The sequence below is a fragment of the Sus scrofa genome, chromosome 7 (genome assembly GCF_000003025.6).
Source record: "Sus scrofa isolate TJ Tabasco breed Duroc chromosome 7, Sscrofa11.1, whole genome shotgun sequence".
NCBI classification, from domain to species: domain Eukaryota; kingdom Metazoa; phylum Chordata; class Mammalia; order Artiodactyla; family Suidae; genus Sus; species Sus scrofa.
This window is the reverse complement of record NC_010449.5, coordinates 17,448,756-17,466,723: the sequence shown is the minus strand read 5'-3', so window position 1 is coordinate 17,466,723 and position 17,968 is coordinate 17,448,756. Positions and strand designations below refer to the sequence as shown.

At 40.6% G+C, this 17,968-nt stretch overlaps 1 protein-coding gene across 2 annotated transcripts; it reads left to right on the top strand.

Moving 5' to 3' along the window:
- On the top strand, positions 2,953-15,357 carry PRL (prolactin). Of its 2 annotated transcripts, none has more exons than XM_005665624.3 (5): positions 2,953-3,099; positions 5,447-5,631; positions 8,242-8,349; positions 12,394-12,573; positions 15,005-15,357. In XM_005665624.3, exons 1-5 carry the CDS (start codon positions 3,072-3,074, stop codon positions 15,194-15,196), a joined length of 693 nt encoding a protein of 230 aa, XP_005665681.1. In that variant the 5' UTR covers positions 2,953-3,071; the 3' UTR covers positions 15,197-15,357.

Below are 17,968 nucleotides of genomic sequence, written 5' to 3'. Positions count from 1 at the left end.
GCTTCAGTTCCCAGCTGAGTGCAGTCAGTTAAGGATCCAGAGTAGCCATAGCTGGGGCGTAGGTCACAACTGTGGCTTGGAGTCAACCTCTGGCCCAGGAACTTCTAGAAGCCATGGTGCAGCCATTAAAAAAATATAATAATAGTAATAAAAAGACAACTCAGTACTAATATAGATAAAAACAGCCTTGTGGTCCATTTATTCTGATGATTTTTTTAAAAATCTCAATTTATTCTGCTCTCTAATATCCCCTACTACATCCTGCAGTAGACATTTTTCAAGTTATGCGAAGTATTTTAAATATTTTTGGCATCATTAAGGACAGAAGAAAATACATTATTATTCCAAACCTAAAACAGATAAAAGAAAATTTAACGAGCATACAAGCTCCATTCCTAGAGAGGAATGAACTCCAACCTGATGCTACTTACTTAGTGTTAAAAATTGGAGTCATTTAGAAAGGATGGCAAAATTGTTTATGAGTTTCGGATTCTAAAACGATCATGGCTGTTTAACATCACTTGAGCTCTTCATTTAGCTACTTGACAGAAATCAATCATCAGGTTTAGTCTTAAATCCTCAGGTCAAAAAAATGGCAATACATGAATTTCTATAAGTAAAAACAGACAAGTACATTCTTGGTGAACTTCTTGATTGCTCTGATTTAAGGACAGGTTTTAACTAAGAAAAAGATCTGCAAAATGGCACATACAAAAATTAAGGTGGCATTCCCCAGTGGCTCAGCAGGTTAAGGATTAAGAAGTGTCACTGCTGTGGTACAGGTTCAATTTCTGGCCCAGGAACTTCTGTATGTTACAGGCACAGCCAAATAAATAAATAAATAAATAAATAAGGTGGAAAGGGGGTGACATGGGAGAAAAAAATAAGACAACTATGACTTTTTAACATAAAATATGCCTTTTGTGTTATTTGGATATTGCAATATCCCTTTAACAGGAAACATGGGGCTGTGAAGCAACAAGGAAGCGCATGAGAGAAATTTTACAGAGAAACACGTACCTCTTCAGAGTCAAATAAATCAACTGGCCGCCACTGAATAAACACAACTCAGATTTTCTTAGATTACTCTTTTCCTTTCTATCTACAAAAGTTGCGACATCTCTAAATTTTAAGATTAAGCTGTCATTTCCTGAGGCAGATTTTCCTACTCTTAAATTTCTAGGGGAGGAGAGAGAGGTAGGGCAGCGTTAATTTCTCTACCACATGGCAGTGCTCTCCTAATAATTCAGCTTTCACTGTCTGGGGGGAGAAAATGGATACTCAGGATGAGTGTACGAAGTGACCCAGCTTTAGGCTGATAGAGACTTGATTCAGATGATTCAAAATCTAGGATTGCTTAAAGCAATTAGGACGGCAGTTCTTAAGTGACGTGCGTCTTTGTTGAGATTTCTAAGTCCCCCAAAGAGCACTTAGTCAGATAATTGCAAAAGCACAAATGTGGCGGGAGCAACAATAGAAAAAGTAAATGCCATAGAAAGACATTATTTTTTTTAATTACCTCACCTGTCAATTTACTATGAGAGACATATGGTAAAACTGAAACTAAAGGTCACAGGCTGCTTTAGATGCATGGACTTGAAAATTAGAGAAAGTCGTCAACAACTTAGTTCGTATTCATTATAATCATTGCATTAGGAAATCTCTCAAAGGCAAGTGGAACTTTTGAGCCCAGGAAAGATGAATTTTTGTCATTCTGGCTCTTGAGTAGCTCAAGGTCAGAGAAATAAAGCAATCGTAAGTTAATAAAAGTTTGTCAGCTCCTATCCTTGAGGGAAGTGGAAATGATTGCCTAGAATTTTGTTTTCTTGAATTATACACCAGGATTACATGTGTGTGAGTGTATGTGTGTTTGCCCTTGAAAACCACTGTGTCACTTATCCAGAATAAACTCCCAATGGTCAGGGGTGACTTTTTTGCTCATCTTTGATGAGGGGGCAATGTTTGTTAAAGGATTCATTTTCTAGCCTCCTTCACATCCCTCCCAACTCCTCTTGAAACAATAATCCTTTCAGCAGCTAACTTGATTGATTACTTTTTCTATATCCTTGACATTTAACCTCTCCAACCCTCTGTTTTTCAATCTGTAAACTGGGGGTGAAAATATCATTTTACATACATGTCATAATCAAAAGAGATAATCAAATGAAAATGTATGTTTTACCATATATATATGTGGCTCTTTTAGAGCCACACCCACAGCATATGTAAGTTCCCAGGCTAGGGGTCAAATCAGAGCTGTAGGCGCAGGCCTACAACACAACCACAGCAACACCAGATTCAAGCCTTGTCTGTGGCCTACAACTCAGCTCACAACAACCCTGGGTCCTTAACCCACTAAGCGCGGCCAGGAATCAAACCCATGTCCTCATGGATACTAGCTGGGTTCATTACCGCTGAGCCACAATGGGAACTCCCACGTTTTACAATACAGATATATAATTTTTAAAAGGACAAAACAGAATGTGTAAAACAAAAAAAAAAAGGAAATGTATTGAGAGTATAACAGGAACTGAAAATCTTACTTACTCATCCTTATTCTATATTTCTTGGTATTTAGTGTGTAAGTTTTGAAATCTTGACTTCACCCAGCAATTTTGAATAAAAAAAAGAATACCCTTTGATAATACATGAGACACCTAAGTGAAAGATAATGCTATATTCAAGAAACTGCAGAGAAATAAAGGCAAATTTTAAAGTAAATGACTTCTGTAATTTTACAGGTCCTCTAACCCAAACTAGTCTCCAGATCTCACTTTCATTATCTCTCTCATTTCCTTTTGGTCTAATTAATCAAAATCCTTCCTAGATGTTCATTTCTGGCCAGTATGTCTTCCTGAATATGAATAAGAAATAGAATACCATTTGATGTTTGAAATTATGGGGGTAATCTCAATGACGGAAATAGATGACTGGCAAAAGGGAAGGGAATGCCTGATTAAATATATTCATGAAGATGTCAAAGGCTTATAAAGCCAATATCTGGGGAAGAGAAAGCTGTGGGACTACCAGATCACCCCTGGCGAAGTGTGTTTCTCGAAATCATCACCGCCATGGACAACAGAGGGTCGTCACAGAAAGGTATGTGCAGCAGCTCATGGAGTTGTTGGCTTTATCAATACTCCTGTGGGGGTATCCATTTGACATTTTAGCTAATGTTCTAGCCAGAGGTTTCAGGACTACAGAGTTTAGAAGAGGTATCTAATCACTGCTCAAGAAATCACTTGTATGAGGGCACAACAGAATAGTACACAGCTCTCAAATGGGGGAATACCTTCCAGAGACATTTGGCGAATGTCTAGAGATGTTTGGGGTTGTCTTCATTTGGGGGAGAGGCACTACTGGTATCTCGTGAGTGGAGGTCAGAGATGCTGCTAAACATACTACAATGCACAGGACGGCCCCCAGGACAAGGAATTATCCAGCTCAAATTGCCAATAATGCCATAGTGGAGACACCACGGACTGGAATAAGACCAAAAGTGTCTCTGAGTCCTATCTATTGCAACCACAGAAGGTAGAAACTGACATTGTCTAGTTCCCAGGCCTCTTCCATAGTTTGGCCAAGATGAGTCAGCCTGATGAAACTTTTAACTCTGAAGCCATGATATAGACAATGATAGCAGAAATGTCTTCTGCAATACTTTGTTGATTGGATTTAAGCCAAATAACATTTTAAAAGGAAACACAGGCTAGTAATAACTAATTGCCTTTACTTTCTTGGTTGACATTTGCAAGAAAAAGAAATTAGTAACAACCATAAAATTTATTTTATGAAACAATAAAAACATTTATATATTTTATCTCATCTTAGACTGTGAAAAGCCTTCAGATGATAAAAATACAGATAAATGTAGTCAGGGTTAAAGAATATCTATCCAGTTATGACTTTCCTAGAACTAATATTCCAATTTCTCTATCTGCAAAGCACTTTTTATTTGTACTTGTAGATAAAACATCTATAAGCAGCTACATTATGTGACTATAATGTACTGAAAATACATTCTTTGGAAACATAATGTTTTTGAAAATTTAAAAGTATCTTACATAAATCATCTTATAACACCAGTATTTCTTACTTTGCAGCTAAAAGGTTGTTTGGTTACATTCTATACTAAACAGTCTTTTTAGATATTTTCAGGTATTTGCAGTTACGCATTTTTTCACCATAAATCCTTAGCACTTGCTTTGCTTTATCCTGGACACTTCCAATTACATTTATTGATGATTCCATTGGAAATTAGTTTTCTGATGAACACATTTTTACATTAAACATTCTTTTGGAGTAGTCTGAAGTTAAAAAGTGATTTTATGACATGGTTTCTTTTCTTTTGAAAGTGTAAATTATTGATATACAGTGGTTCACATCTGTCCATCTGCTGAGACAGTAAATTAGTGACTAAATAATCTCTGATGATTGTCAAAGATTGAAAAGTGTTTTATGTATAGAGAAGAACAAGTGGATAAAATCAACTTTCTAGGCTCACTGTTATCACACAATCAAAGGCAAAGTATTTTTATTTGCCAGTAATGTCAGTGATCTCTGCAAGCACTGTGTAATCCCAGCTCCTGGTGTGGTCCCTATTCCACATATGCAGACTGACAGCCCACACGCATGTGTGATGTGACATGGGAAAGTGAAAACATGACAGTATTGGCGTCCAGCCGCCTCCATCTGCTAAAAATGGGACTTGGGGAAAAGAAATCACTTACCTTCTCTAAGCCTTCTTGTTTCATTAGCATAATTCAATGGTAATAATGAAGGTCAAGGCTATTTCACAGGGTTATTGTGAAACAGAAGCTTTAAAAAAAATCTTAAAGCTTTTGGCTAAGTATCAAGGAAATGCATGGGGTTACTAAAGGTGAGTTAGCAGATCTAGGCTACAGTATCCTTTTTAACTTAGAATTCTCTCAGTACTCAATATTAATGATCAGTCAATCGTGTTTATTCTTATCAGGCACAATGGGGTTAACCAGACAACCCCATCAGTGCTGCTGCTCTTGCCATTTCAGTGTCTAAAATGTAAGCATTAGTCAACATAGAGTTAAAAAATTACAGACTCCTAGAAAGCTTGGCTGCTGAGAATCTGCAGAAAGTCCTAAGACATTCAACTATCTTAAGAGAATGACCTAAACACTCTGGCTCAAAATTAATTTAAGCTCCAAATGTTCGCAAAGCATAGAAGCACTTCTGGGAGCGATACAAAAATGCAGGGAGTAACCTACTTTCCAAACTATATATCTGTGCAAATAGAATTACATATCTGAATTTGTACCGTGGAAGGTGTTGATCGGTCCCCACCCCAGCTATTACAGCACCGAATCACGCTGAGGGGCACTTGGCAGAGATAGGGCTTCCGTGGACAGGATGGCTTCTGATAACCTCAGTTGAATAGATCATCTCAGAGCGGCTCATGTTTGCATTTAAGCAGGGTCACTCCTGCTCCTACTGCTGCTGGTGTCAAATCTGTTCTTGTGCAAGAGCGTGGCCTCCCTGCCCATCTGCCCCAGCGGGGCTGTCAACTGCCAGGTGTCCCTTCGAGACCTGTTCGACCGTGCAGTCATCCTGTCCCACTACATCCATAACCTCTCTTCGGAAATGTTCAACGAATTTGTGAGTACCATACTTCTTGTATCTTTCTAGAAAGAACCTTTGCCAAGGTTCAGAAGGAACCTTTGCCAAAGCCACTGGGCTCTACAACTCTTGAAACAAGAAAGGTGCATCAGCCAAACGTCAAATAATATACTTTCTAGGTTTAAAACAAACAAACAAAAAGAAATCAGCTCATAAGATGTAGAAGTGGAAGGGTCACTTTCATGAAATGTTAAAGATTCTTGAAGAGCATAATCACTTTTTCAATTTCATTTAATTCTTTTTTTTTGGGGGGGGGTTAAGGCTACACCCGTGGCATGTGGAATTTTCCAGGCTAGGAGTCAAATCAGAGCTGCAGCTGCTGGCCTACGCCACAGCCACAAAAACATGGGATCCAAGCTGTGAATTAGAACTATACCGCAGCTCACAGCAATGCCACGTCCTTAACCCATCGAGCAAGGCCAAGTATCAAACCTGCATCCTCTACTAGTCAGGTTCGTTACCCCAGAGCCAGAACAGGAACTCTTCATTTTATTTTTTAAGCCTCCAAAATAAATGTTAAGCACCTATCCTAGTCAGCTTGGGCTGCCATAATAGAAAGTTACAGACTGGGTGGATTAAATGACAGAAGTTTACTTCCTCCGAGTTCTGGGGCTGGAAGTCCCTAATCAGGGTGCCAGCACCGTTAGGCTCTGGTGAGGGCTGTCTTCTTCCCAACTTGTGCTCTCCATGTGGCCTCCCATTTAGGGTGGGGGAGAGACAGACAGAGAAACAGAGATAGAGAAAAAACTCTCGGAGTGTTTCTCCTTACAAAGACAGTAACCCTATTGGGTCAGGGCTCCACCCTACAAGCTCCTCTAACCTTAACTACCTTCATATAGGCCTTATCTCTAAACACAGTACATCGGGGACTGGGGCCTCAACATACGAATTGTGGGGAGACACAAACATTCAGTCCATAACGTACTTTTAGGTGGGGCTGAGGAAAAGGAAGCATGTTGATTTTTTGTCCTTGTGTGCCTTCTTAGGCTTTGTTCACATAGCACATGGTAGAATGCAGATAAGGCATTGCAGTGAACGGGTGGACTGACCACATTAACTGAAGTTGAATCCATGTCAGGAAAACAAACGTAACAATAGCAGGGTTTTTTTATTTTTTTTTTATTTTTTATTTTTTGTCTTTTTAGGGCTGCACCTGCAGCCTATGGAGGTTCCCAAGCTAGGGATCCAACCAGAACTGTAGCTGCCAGCCTGTGCCCAAGCAACAGCAACGCGGGAGCCCAGCGGCATCTGCAACCTCCACCACAGCTCACAGCAACACCAGATCCTTAACCCACTGAGCGAGGCCAGGGATCGAATTCACATCCTCATGGATGCTCAGATGCTCGTCGGTTCACTAACTGCTGAGCCATGATGGGAACTCCAGCAATAGTATTTTAAATGCTGCAAATGATGATTCTAAGATTTGCAGTGGGTAGGTTTAGAACTACAATAGAAGAGTTGGTTTAGAATTAGAAACAAATATTTTCTTTCTAATGAAGGTACTTAGAAAGTTGTTTGTTAACTCTTTTAGATCAAGGACCAGACAGTGGATTAAAAAAAAAAATGCTGCTTAATGGTTGTATTAAATTCAAGAAGCTCTTTTTATGCACTAATTTTTCTTTTATCCTCCACTTCTGACTGGCCATCTTTTTCCCAAATCTTCCAGTAATCTCCTTAAATTTCACATCTTTTGCTAAAGATTGGTTTTTTTCTCTATTAATGTGTTAGCTAGTTTTTTGTTTTTTGTTTTTTTCTTCTTATTCTGAGTTCAGGGCGTAGAATTTCCCAGAATTTTATGCTGTTTTTCTGAGTTACCAGTTTTTCACAATCAACAAAACTGTATTCTGCATCTCTGATGAACTTTAGGTGGGTGAATTCAGAGGTTACTCAAAAGAAAAGTAATAATTTTATAACTCCTATTGGTTCTGATCCACAGTAGACAAGAAATTAACTGGTTAAATACAAGTATATATGCACCATATTTAGTTCAAATATTTTAAAGAGATACTTAAAACATTTAATATTTACTATTTGGGGTACTTTCAATGTTTGCTATCAAAATAATAACTTGTGGGAAGCGTGAAATTAAACAAGGGAAGAGACAAGAAGGAAAAAGGTTGAAATTTAGAAAAGTTCAGTGAAAAAAATTTTTTTTCTTTTTTCTTTTGGTCTTTTGTCTATTTAAGGCCACACCCATGGCATATGGAAGTTCCCAGGCTAGGAGTTTAATGGGGGCTACAGCTGTGGGCCTACTCCACAGCCACAGCAACGCGGGATCCAAGCCACATCTGTGACCTACACCACAGCCAGATCCTTAACCCACTGAGCAAGGCCAGAAATCAAACCCGCAACCTCATGGTTCCTAGTCAGATTCATTTCTGCTGCACCATGACAGGAACTTCTGAAAAAACTGTTTATAGAGATAATAGAAAGAAAAGGTATGAAAAAGAATGACCTTCAATTTTTATGTGGCTCTCAGCTAAAAAAAAAATGTATACATCTATCAAATGTGTTAATATTCTGGTAACGGGTTCACTTATCCAATGACGAGACAACTCTAACTAACTGAATTTGCTTGATCACTTCCAGGATAAAAGGTATGCCCAGGGCAGAGGGTTCATTACCAAGGCCATCAACAGCTGCCACACCTCCTCCCTCTCTACGCCTGAAGACAAAGAGCAAGCCCAACAGATCCATGTGAGTCTTTTTTTCCTCTGAGTTCCCCCCCGCCCAAACAACTGAGAGGGCACACTGGTGTTACCAGGTTGAAGATTATTTGAGGTCATGGGAACAGTACACGCAAAGATAGGTGGAAGAGTACATGCAATCGAAGAGAAATTACATTACATAGTTGGTGAACTATGAGTAAAATCAAGTGTTCACTAAAGATTTGTAGCAGCAAAATAAGTAACACATCTATAAACTGTCCATGCAGACATTATTTTAACCAATGCATTAGACCCAGGATTGCATATATGATACTGTAGGAAGGCATGAACTGGGTTGGACGGCCATGTGTAAAATGTAAGATTTGCGAAATTCATGAATATGTCAGAAGGACCATTCCAGAGTTATTTATCCCATGTTACTAGTGATTCCTACACAGATGCAGTTAACACAACATGCTGCGTCACCATTCGAACCCTCACTTCTGACTTTCAAGATGCTCCTTCATTCTATTTCTACTTCCCCGACACCTACTTCATTCTTCACGGACTCCTCTGTCACCTCTTATTCTTAATTACAAGTCTCTCACCAAATGAGGTCTTATAAAATATTATGTTTTTTTTCCCCATGACTGCAATTGTCGCCTCGGTTCTGTTGATAACAAAGTCTGTAAATCAAGCCCTGATCGTTTATCCCAGCTCCAATTTTTTATCATTATGATCACTCCCTTCTGATTTTCTGCCCTAATTCCAGTCTTAACATGATTTAAAACAAATATTTTCGCATATACTCCCCCTTAAATACAATCTGTTCTTTCTCTACAACTTTGTTAATGCTACCAGCATTCTGTCTACTAAGCTAATTAATGATGATGATGACACAATAAAGAAAGAAGGAGGAAGAGGGGTTTTAAAAAAGTAAATTTAAATGTAAATAAGTGTAAATTTTATTGAGAGCTACTATATTACCACACATTTTACAAACCACTTTAAGTGCATTACTATATTTAATCCTCACAAAAAAATCCTGCAGTACAGGCTCTGTTCTTATACTTACTGAGATAAGATACCAAGGCTCAGTCAAGCTATGGAATTTGCACCAGTATAACCAGTAGTGGCTTCAACCAATTCAGAACACTCACTCTTAATTGTTAAGCTACAATGTCCCCAGCAAACTGCACAGCCACCCACTACACAGTCTTCAATTTTAAAATTATAGCTAATTTACAATGTTTCTTCAATTTCTGTTGTACAGCAGAGTGGCCCAAGCATACACAGTTTCCTGTGCTGCACAGGAGGGCCCCATTGCCCATCCACTTCAAATGTAACAGTTTGCATCCCCAAACCCCAAACCCCAAACCCCCCATCCATCCTACTCCCTCTCCCCTCACCCAGGCAACCACAAGTCTGTTCTCCTTGGCCATGATCTGTTTCTGTTTTATAGATAGGATCATCTGTGCCATATTTTAGATTCCACAGATAATCATGATATTTGTCTTTTTCTTTCTAGCTTACTTCACTTCGTATGAGAATGTCTAGTTCCATCCATGTTGCTACAAATGGCATTCGTTTGTCTTTTTTATGGCTGGGTAGTATTCCATTGTGTGTATATATGTGTGTATATATCTCATATCTCTTAATTGATTCATCTGTCAATGGACATTTAGATGTTTCCATATCTTGGTTACTGTGAATAATGCCACTGTGAACATGTGGGTACATTTTTTTTTTTTGGTCTTTTGTCCTTTTAGGGCTGCACTCGCAGAATATGGAAGTTCCCAGGGTAGGGGTCAAGAGTTAATCAGAGCTGTTGCTGCCAGCCTACACCAGAGCCACAGCAATGCCATATTTGAGCCACGTCTACAATGCTCACAGCAATGCCGGATCCTTAACCCACTGAGCAAGGCCAGGGATCAAACCTGAAACCTCATGATTCCTAGTCAGATTCACTTACTCTGCACCACAACAGGAACTCCCTTTTTAAAATTAATTAATTATTTATTTTTTGTTGTATTTTTTTAAGTTATAGTTTTGTCCAAATATATGTCCAGGAGTGGGATTGCTGGATCATACGGTAATTCTATATTTAGTTTTCTGAGGTAACTCCATACTGATTTTCATAGTGGTTGTACAACTTACATTCCCACCAACAGTGAAGGAGGGTACCCTTTGCTCCACACCCTCTTCAGCATTTGTTGTCAACTTGTTAATGACAGTCATTCTGACTGGTGTGAGGTGGTACCTCATTGTAGTTTGATTTGAATTTCTCTAATAATTAGTGATGTTGAGCATTTTTTTCATGTCCCTATTGGCCATCCTTATGTCTTCTTTGAAGACCTGTCTATTTACATCTTCTGCCCATTTTTCAATGGGTTTTTTTGTTGTTGTTGTTAAGTAGTATGAGTTGTTTATATATTTTGGAGATTAGGCCCTTGTCTGGTGCATCAATAGCAAAGTGTTAAGTAGTATGAGTTGTTTATATATTTTGGAGATTAGGCCCTTGTCTGGTGCATCGATAGCAAAGTTTTTCTCCCATTCTGTGGGTTGTCTTTTCATTTTTTTTTTTTTTTTTTTTTTTTTAGTTTCCTTTGCTATGCAAAAGGTTTTTTTTGTTTGGTTGGTTTTTTTGCTTGTTTGTTTGTTTGCTTTCTAGGGCCAAACCTGAGGCATATGGAAGTTCCCAGGCTAGGGGTCAAATCGGAGCTGCAGCTTCAGGGCCTATTCTACAGCCACAGCAATGTGGAATCCAAGCCAAGTCTGTGACCTACACCACAGCTCATGGTAACACCAGACCCTTAAACCACTGAGCGAGACCAGGGATCAAACGCACGTCCTCATGGATACTAGTCAGGTCTGTAACCTGCTGAGCCACAATGGGAATTCCCTGTGCAAAAGCTTTTGAGGTGCTTTTCTTTTTTGCCTTTTCTAGGGCCACTCCCACGGCATATGGAGGTTCCCAGGTTAGGGGTCTAATCGGAGCTGTAGCCTCCAGCCTACACCAGAGCCACAGCAATGCGGGATCCGAGCCGCGTCTGTGACCTACATCACAGCTCACGGCAACGCTGGATCCTTAACCCACTGAGCAAGGCCAGAGATCGAACTCGCAACCTCATGGTCCCTAGTGGGATTCGTTAACCACTGCGCCATGACAGGAACTCCTTGAGGTGCATTTCTTTACAGCTCCTTAATTTCACGTCCTCGTTGTGTTTCCATAGCCATGTCTATTCTGTTCTTCCCCATTCTTCATTTCCTGTACCACTGGACTAGTTCACAGACACCAAGAAAACAAGAGTTTTAAATCAGAGATGCCTAACTCTTTAGAAGTCCATGCCCCATCCTGCTAGTAGTAAACCTCTGTTTACGTTTTGCCAGTGAGCAAAAGCCTCCATTGTGAATTCCATTGCTGATGTTACTAAAGCCAGCACTGGGCCATTTTCTTCTCTGATAAATGTCAACAGAATAGGTTGCTCGGAGAGCAGAAGAGAGGCTGGTGTCTATACAGACTGAGGAAATCATGTGTACAAATGCCAAGTCTGCTTCACTATCTCTTTGTTCAAATACCATAAAACAAAATCACCAGTCAAAAAACAAATACCTTGATGAATGATCCAATTCATTAATACGAATAAGTCTATAGGTGAAAATGATGTGAGCCCTTTGTCCTCGACATTGGGTGGAATCTCTCCTTCCCGAGTCAGGTACACCAGGCACATACCGAGTTCTACAAAATACTTATGTCTCTCTCCGTGGCCAAGCAAAGTGGTCAAATATAAAACAGGTCACTGAATGATAGGATAGTTGAACTTCAGAGAGAAAAAAAGAATTCTCTATGTTTATAGAAATTATGAGAAGAATTAGTTATTTAAATAAGTCAGTTTTTTTTAAATGCTAGCAATGTATAAGCTCAGAGATGACATTTTATGCTTTTACAACTTTTACCATGTTTGAAAACTGCTGCATAGACACAGGGATAACAGAGGGATATTTTAGCTCAGCCTCTCTGAGCAAAATCCCATGTAACTAAACCCATATCACGATACTTATCTTAATGAGATTGTTTCTCATGGTCGATTAGCATGAAATCCTCCTGAACTTGATACTGAGAGTGCTGCGCTCCTGGAATGACCCGCTGTATCACCTGGTCACGGAAGTGAGGGGTATGCAGGAAGCCCCAGATGCTATCCTCTCGAGAGCCATAGAGATCGAGGAACAAAACAAACGGCTTCTAGAAGGCATGGAGAAGATAGTCGGCCAGGTAAGCAGCCTCCCGGGGCTTCCTTGCTTTTCTCACTAACGAAAGAGGTGACCTCTGTGATATGAAATGAGTTTTGAAGTATCTCTCTTTGTCAGAACAAGATCCAGGCATTCTATCTCCTAGACTGCTACTAAATAAAGCAAGAGCCTAGACCATTCATAGTGATGGATTCTATCGTAAGTGAACTGTAGAATTCTACTGTGATTTTGGTCAGTCACAGATTTCCCTACACTCCACACACATCCAGTGAAAGCTTGACTACTCCTGGGCACAGGTGGTTGAAACATTTTCCAGGGAAAGAGAATGTGAGAGTAGAATCAGCACCATAAATGTCTTCCTCAAAGTATCCCAGGACATCTGCTACTGAAATTCTGCTTGTGTTCCTTCCCCGTCCTGCTCAAACCAAAGGATGAGAGTGGGAAGGGAGAAAAGAGAAAGTCAAAAGAAAGACTGGATGGTATTTCTCCCCAGTCTTCCCTGCTCCACTGGAGATACTTCTCAGGGAAGGAAGGAGAATGAAAAGATGAGGCAATAGCATAAATGCTGTCCCACAAGCCCTAGATTTCAGTGGGTCACAAAAGATGAGGATGCCTCTTTTCTGGAATGTTTTTTATTTTGCAGTTGACAGAAAGTTCTCCCATTCTACAGTTTGTTTGGTGGGGGGGAGACTCCAAAATCAAAACTCACATCACTGCATTTACTCTCCCCAAATAATTTCTCATATTTACACTGAGTTAATATTTGCAATGTAAATCTCCATTTACATGAGAGGATCTCAACATGAACAAGGTAACGTCTAAGCAGCTTCCTGAAGTTCTCAGAAACAAAGTATCATCCCAAGAAAAAATATGTGATTACAGGCACAATAACAGGTGTGATCTTCTCTTTCTCTTAATGTGTACAAGGTACATGGTATCTTGTACTACTTTTGTTATTTTCAGGGGAGGAGAATATATCTAACACAAATAAAGCACATTTTAACCCTGGGATATATGAAATAAACACCTAGATTGTCAAGTTATTTTCTTCATTCCTGTGGGCACCTATTTTCTGAGCTCACTTATTTGTCCCATTATACTTCATTTTGTACTTTTTTTTTATACTGCTTACTTATTTATTCTTCTTCCTATCATGGCCCTTTGCACAGTAAATTTTGGCTTAAGGCTAATGAACCAAAAATTAAAAAATTATGTATATAAAGCAAGGCAACACACACACACACATACACACTCTTAAATTCCAATAAGGAATCTCAGGTTTAAAAAATATTCTTACACTGTGGAAGAAAGTTAGTTTGTCAGATCAGGGTCCACAGTTACCCCAGGTCTGTAGCTAGAAACTCTCCAAACCAAGGGACATCCCCTGTTGCTGCGCTCATTACTTGGCCTCTTGGTCTCTGGAGATTCCCAGCCCACGGAGGCTAACAAAGCATGAAGATGCATGGTGTTCCCCCTCATGCTGCTCAGGGTCCTCTTGTTCTCACAGCCATGCTCTCCACCCTACCACCTGTCCCTCACCACTGCCAGCACCCCCCCCTTTTACAGGCACTTTCCACAGTACCTTCCACCCCAGAGACATCAAAAGAATGCATGTAGTCCTCAGGGGGGTTACCTGTGTTGGGTGGACTGTAAAAGTCCTCCTGAATTTCAGCAGATCTTCTTAGTCACAGTCATGACTAGATGAGCTTCCCCTTCAGCCACTTAACACAAGCTCCATCTTTTTTTTGGGGGGGGGCGCAACCAATGGCATATGGAAGTTTTCAGGCTAGAGGTCAAATTGGAGCTGTAGCTGCTGGCCTATGCCACAGACACAGCAACACAGGATCTGAGCTGTGTCTGTGACCTACACCACAGCTCACAGCAATGCTGGATCCTTAACCCACTGAGTGAGGCCAGGGATCGAACCTGCATCCTCATGGAATCTAGTTGGGTTTGTTCACCACTGAGCCACGAATGGAACTCCCCCTATCATTTTTAAGCTCTTTAATACACATACTATATGGAGAAGAGAATGAGTTCCGAGTGGGAAAAAGATAAATGTAGTGATGATAGCCTGTTGGAAGAAATGCAATAAAAAGTGCACATCAGAGACAAGACTGAGGAACTATTTCACTCAGTTCCTCAAGTGATGCAACTCTGTTCCTTAATCACATCCACATACATATTCAAACAGCAGCTGTCTCCTTCTCCATCTTTTTACTCCCATACAACCATACCTCATCTGTGATCACACGCATAACAAAGCCTTATACTTGAGTTCTGCTTCTAGGTTTTAGATTACTAATAGATTTCTGATACACTGGCTCAAAAATCCATGTCTAGAGTTTTACATTAATGTGCCTTCCCCAAATCTCAGGTTGTCAATGAGAAGCAACAAAGAGAAGCAAATACTGTTAACACTACTAATCAGCCCTTCTCTCATGGGTGCTCAGGTCCATCCTGGAATCAAGGAGAATGAGGTCTACTCTGTGTGGTCCGGACTTCCCTCCCTGCAGATGGCTGATGAAGACACTCGCCTTTTTGCTTTTTATAACCTGCTCCACTGCCTACGCAGGGATTCACATAAGATTGACAATTATCTCAAGCTTCTCAAGTGCCGAATCATCTACGACAGCAACTGCTAAGCCCACGTCCATCCCGTCTGTTTCTTAACTGTTTCTTAACGCTCCATCCCATAGAAAGATTCTTTTAGTTTTATAGCTTTTTAATGCATGCTTGGGTGTAACGCATCTCCTCTTAAAAAAATAAAGACTCCGTAGAGATGTCAAAAATCTTAAAAAGCAAACTTGTCTAAGTTCCTTATCTTCATTTAATAGAAAATCAAAGGAAAATTCATCCCTACCATTGAGAAGTTCCTTTTAAAACTTGTCACAAACAGCAGACGCTAGCATTACAAATAGGACCATGAACAGCTGACTTTAGAGTCACAGCAAATTATGATGGGTCAAATTATTAGAATCAAAGAATGAGATAATTACTAATTACGCTGGTCATGCTACTAAGAAGACTGAATTCTCAGGATTCTTGACCAAAGCCAGCCACGTGTGTGCGCCAACTTTCACAGCCTTAGAACAGACAGTATAAAAGAGCTATAAAACTGTGATGGACTCAAATAGCAACAGGTTTACTGAACTGTCTAAAAATTGTGAGAATGCTTCTTAGTCCTGGGCAGTTATAACAAAATACCAGACTTCTAAACAATAGATACTGATTTCCATGACATGGTCAGGCGAAGGAGGCCCTCTGCCAGTCAATGTACTCCTTGTTGTACCCTCATGTGGCAGAAGTCTCTTTTACATAAGAGCACTAACCTCACTCAGGAGGCTCCACCCTTATAATGTGATCACCTCCCAAAGGCCCCACCTATGAATATTATCACCACCGAGGGGAGGTTAGGATTTCGACATGTGAAATTTCAGGTGGACACAAAGATTCAGCCCACAGCAGATATAAGCATGAATTGGTTTCATCCTCTTCCAGAGGCTATCTTCAGCCAAGGATCCCATCTCCTCAGCAGTGCCTCACATTCCTCGTCACTTTGGGGTTAACAAGCCCAGGCCAGCCAGGTGCAGCTCCATCTCAGGTTCAACCTATTCAATGTTTCGCTTCCTAGTTGAGGCCTCGGGAAAGCAGATACGTCCATTTCTGCAGGGCTTGTTCACTCCTCTGGCTATGCTGGAATAGGACAGAGGATGAGGAGGGATGGAAAGTTCTGACAGAGCTGACTTACGGGGTGCTACGGTTGCCTTCCCACGGCCAAGAGGGACTGATCTGAAACTCCCTCTGAGTGACAAGTGTCTCACTTATGGGGCCCCCTTGTGATTTTCCAGGACATTCACAAGTTGGGGACACCCCACTGCACTGTTCTTTTCTCACCAGGGGAAGTGTTCTGGCACCCACGGCTCTGCCCCGCCCCCACCCCGGCAGTGTCCTCCACGGCTTCTGCTCCCGTGTCCCTCACCCTGCAAGCATCCTCCTGGAGAAAATGAACTGGCTTAAGCTCAGCTGTCTGCTAGCTGGCCCAGGGGAAAACTCATGCCTCATAACCACTCCAAACAACTGAATGGCAGTAATACTGTGTGTGCTTCGGACCCCATCCTGGGGTCTCTGGGCAATTCTCTGCCCGGTCACATAGACACAGAGTGGATTAGAAAGTTGGATTCGTAAAGAGGAGATGGCATTCTCTCCTTTTGGAACCATGAGTAATTATCTTTGTCAATAATTAGATAGTTGGCCTTACCAACATCCCCTGCTAGGTCACTGTATTATAAAACCTTCTGCATATATATAGTTTCTATGTATTGAGAATGGAAAGAGATAACTGGATTAGGGCAGCTCAGCTTGTTCAACTCCCTCTAAACAATCTGGGATGAGGGCCAGCCTCTTTGCCAGCTCTCTTGAGAAGGCGGTGGTATTGCCAGGCTGTCTCTGCAGCATCTTTAGGGCTTTAGCAGGAATTCCTTGACAAGAGACAAAGGGAAATATTCCATCCCACATCCTGATAGAGATGCAATAAAAGGATAGAAGAGAAGGAGGATGAAGAGGAATAGAAGAGGAAGACAGAAGGAAGGAAAAATAAGAAAAGGGAAACATGAGTAAAAGCCTTGGGTTGTGAGGGATGAGATGCTCTTAGACGGCTGTTATTTGGTGAAGACCCAAAATATTATCTCATATTCCCCTTTTGCTTCCATTTCCTCTTCTCTACTCCTTTTCCAAAACTGTCCTTTGTATTAGGAGTTTTCTTTGCCATTAATAATTGACTTGCCATAGTTCTGAATTTAAGCAAAATGTGGCACCTCCTCAAATCAGAAGGCGGCTCTTTTCTTCTGTCATGCACAGAAACCTTTCACACACGTACAGGAACACGTACCAGCAAAGCCAACCTCTTCCCCCATAGAAAGGTTGTTTTTGTCTGAGTCCCGCTCTTGTCTCCAGCTGTGATGACACAAACCTTTCAGAACACAACAGAAGACCTGGCCCCAAACCAATGTATCAATCTCTCCCTTTTCCTCCGCGTGCAAGATGAATGTCAGCTTTCTCATATTTCCGCTTTCTTCTTTTAAAAGGCAAAAGACTATGGGAAAAACCTGTATGTACTTTCCTTCTAAGTCACTTATTGCTGAAAACATCTAATTCTATTGTGCTACCCCCTTAGCCTGCTTTCCTTCAATGTCTAGCTATTTCCCACAGAGAGGATGGTATTTATCAGAGGTGAAATTTGGCGATAAGGAGGACAATGCAATTGTGTAACACACGCATTTGCCCACACCTTCATGCATTATTCTCCTATAAAGTTTATTCCAAGCATAAATTTAAGACTTCAGGTAAACAACCCAGGTGGTGATAGTGAAAGGCCTCTCTGTGCTTGACCGTGACATATAAGCTGAATACTGTAG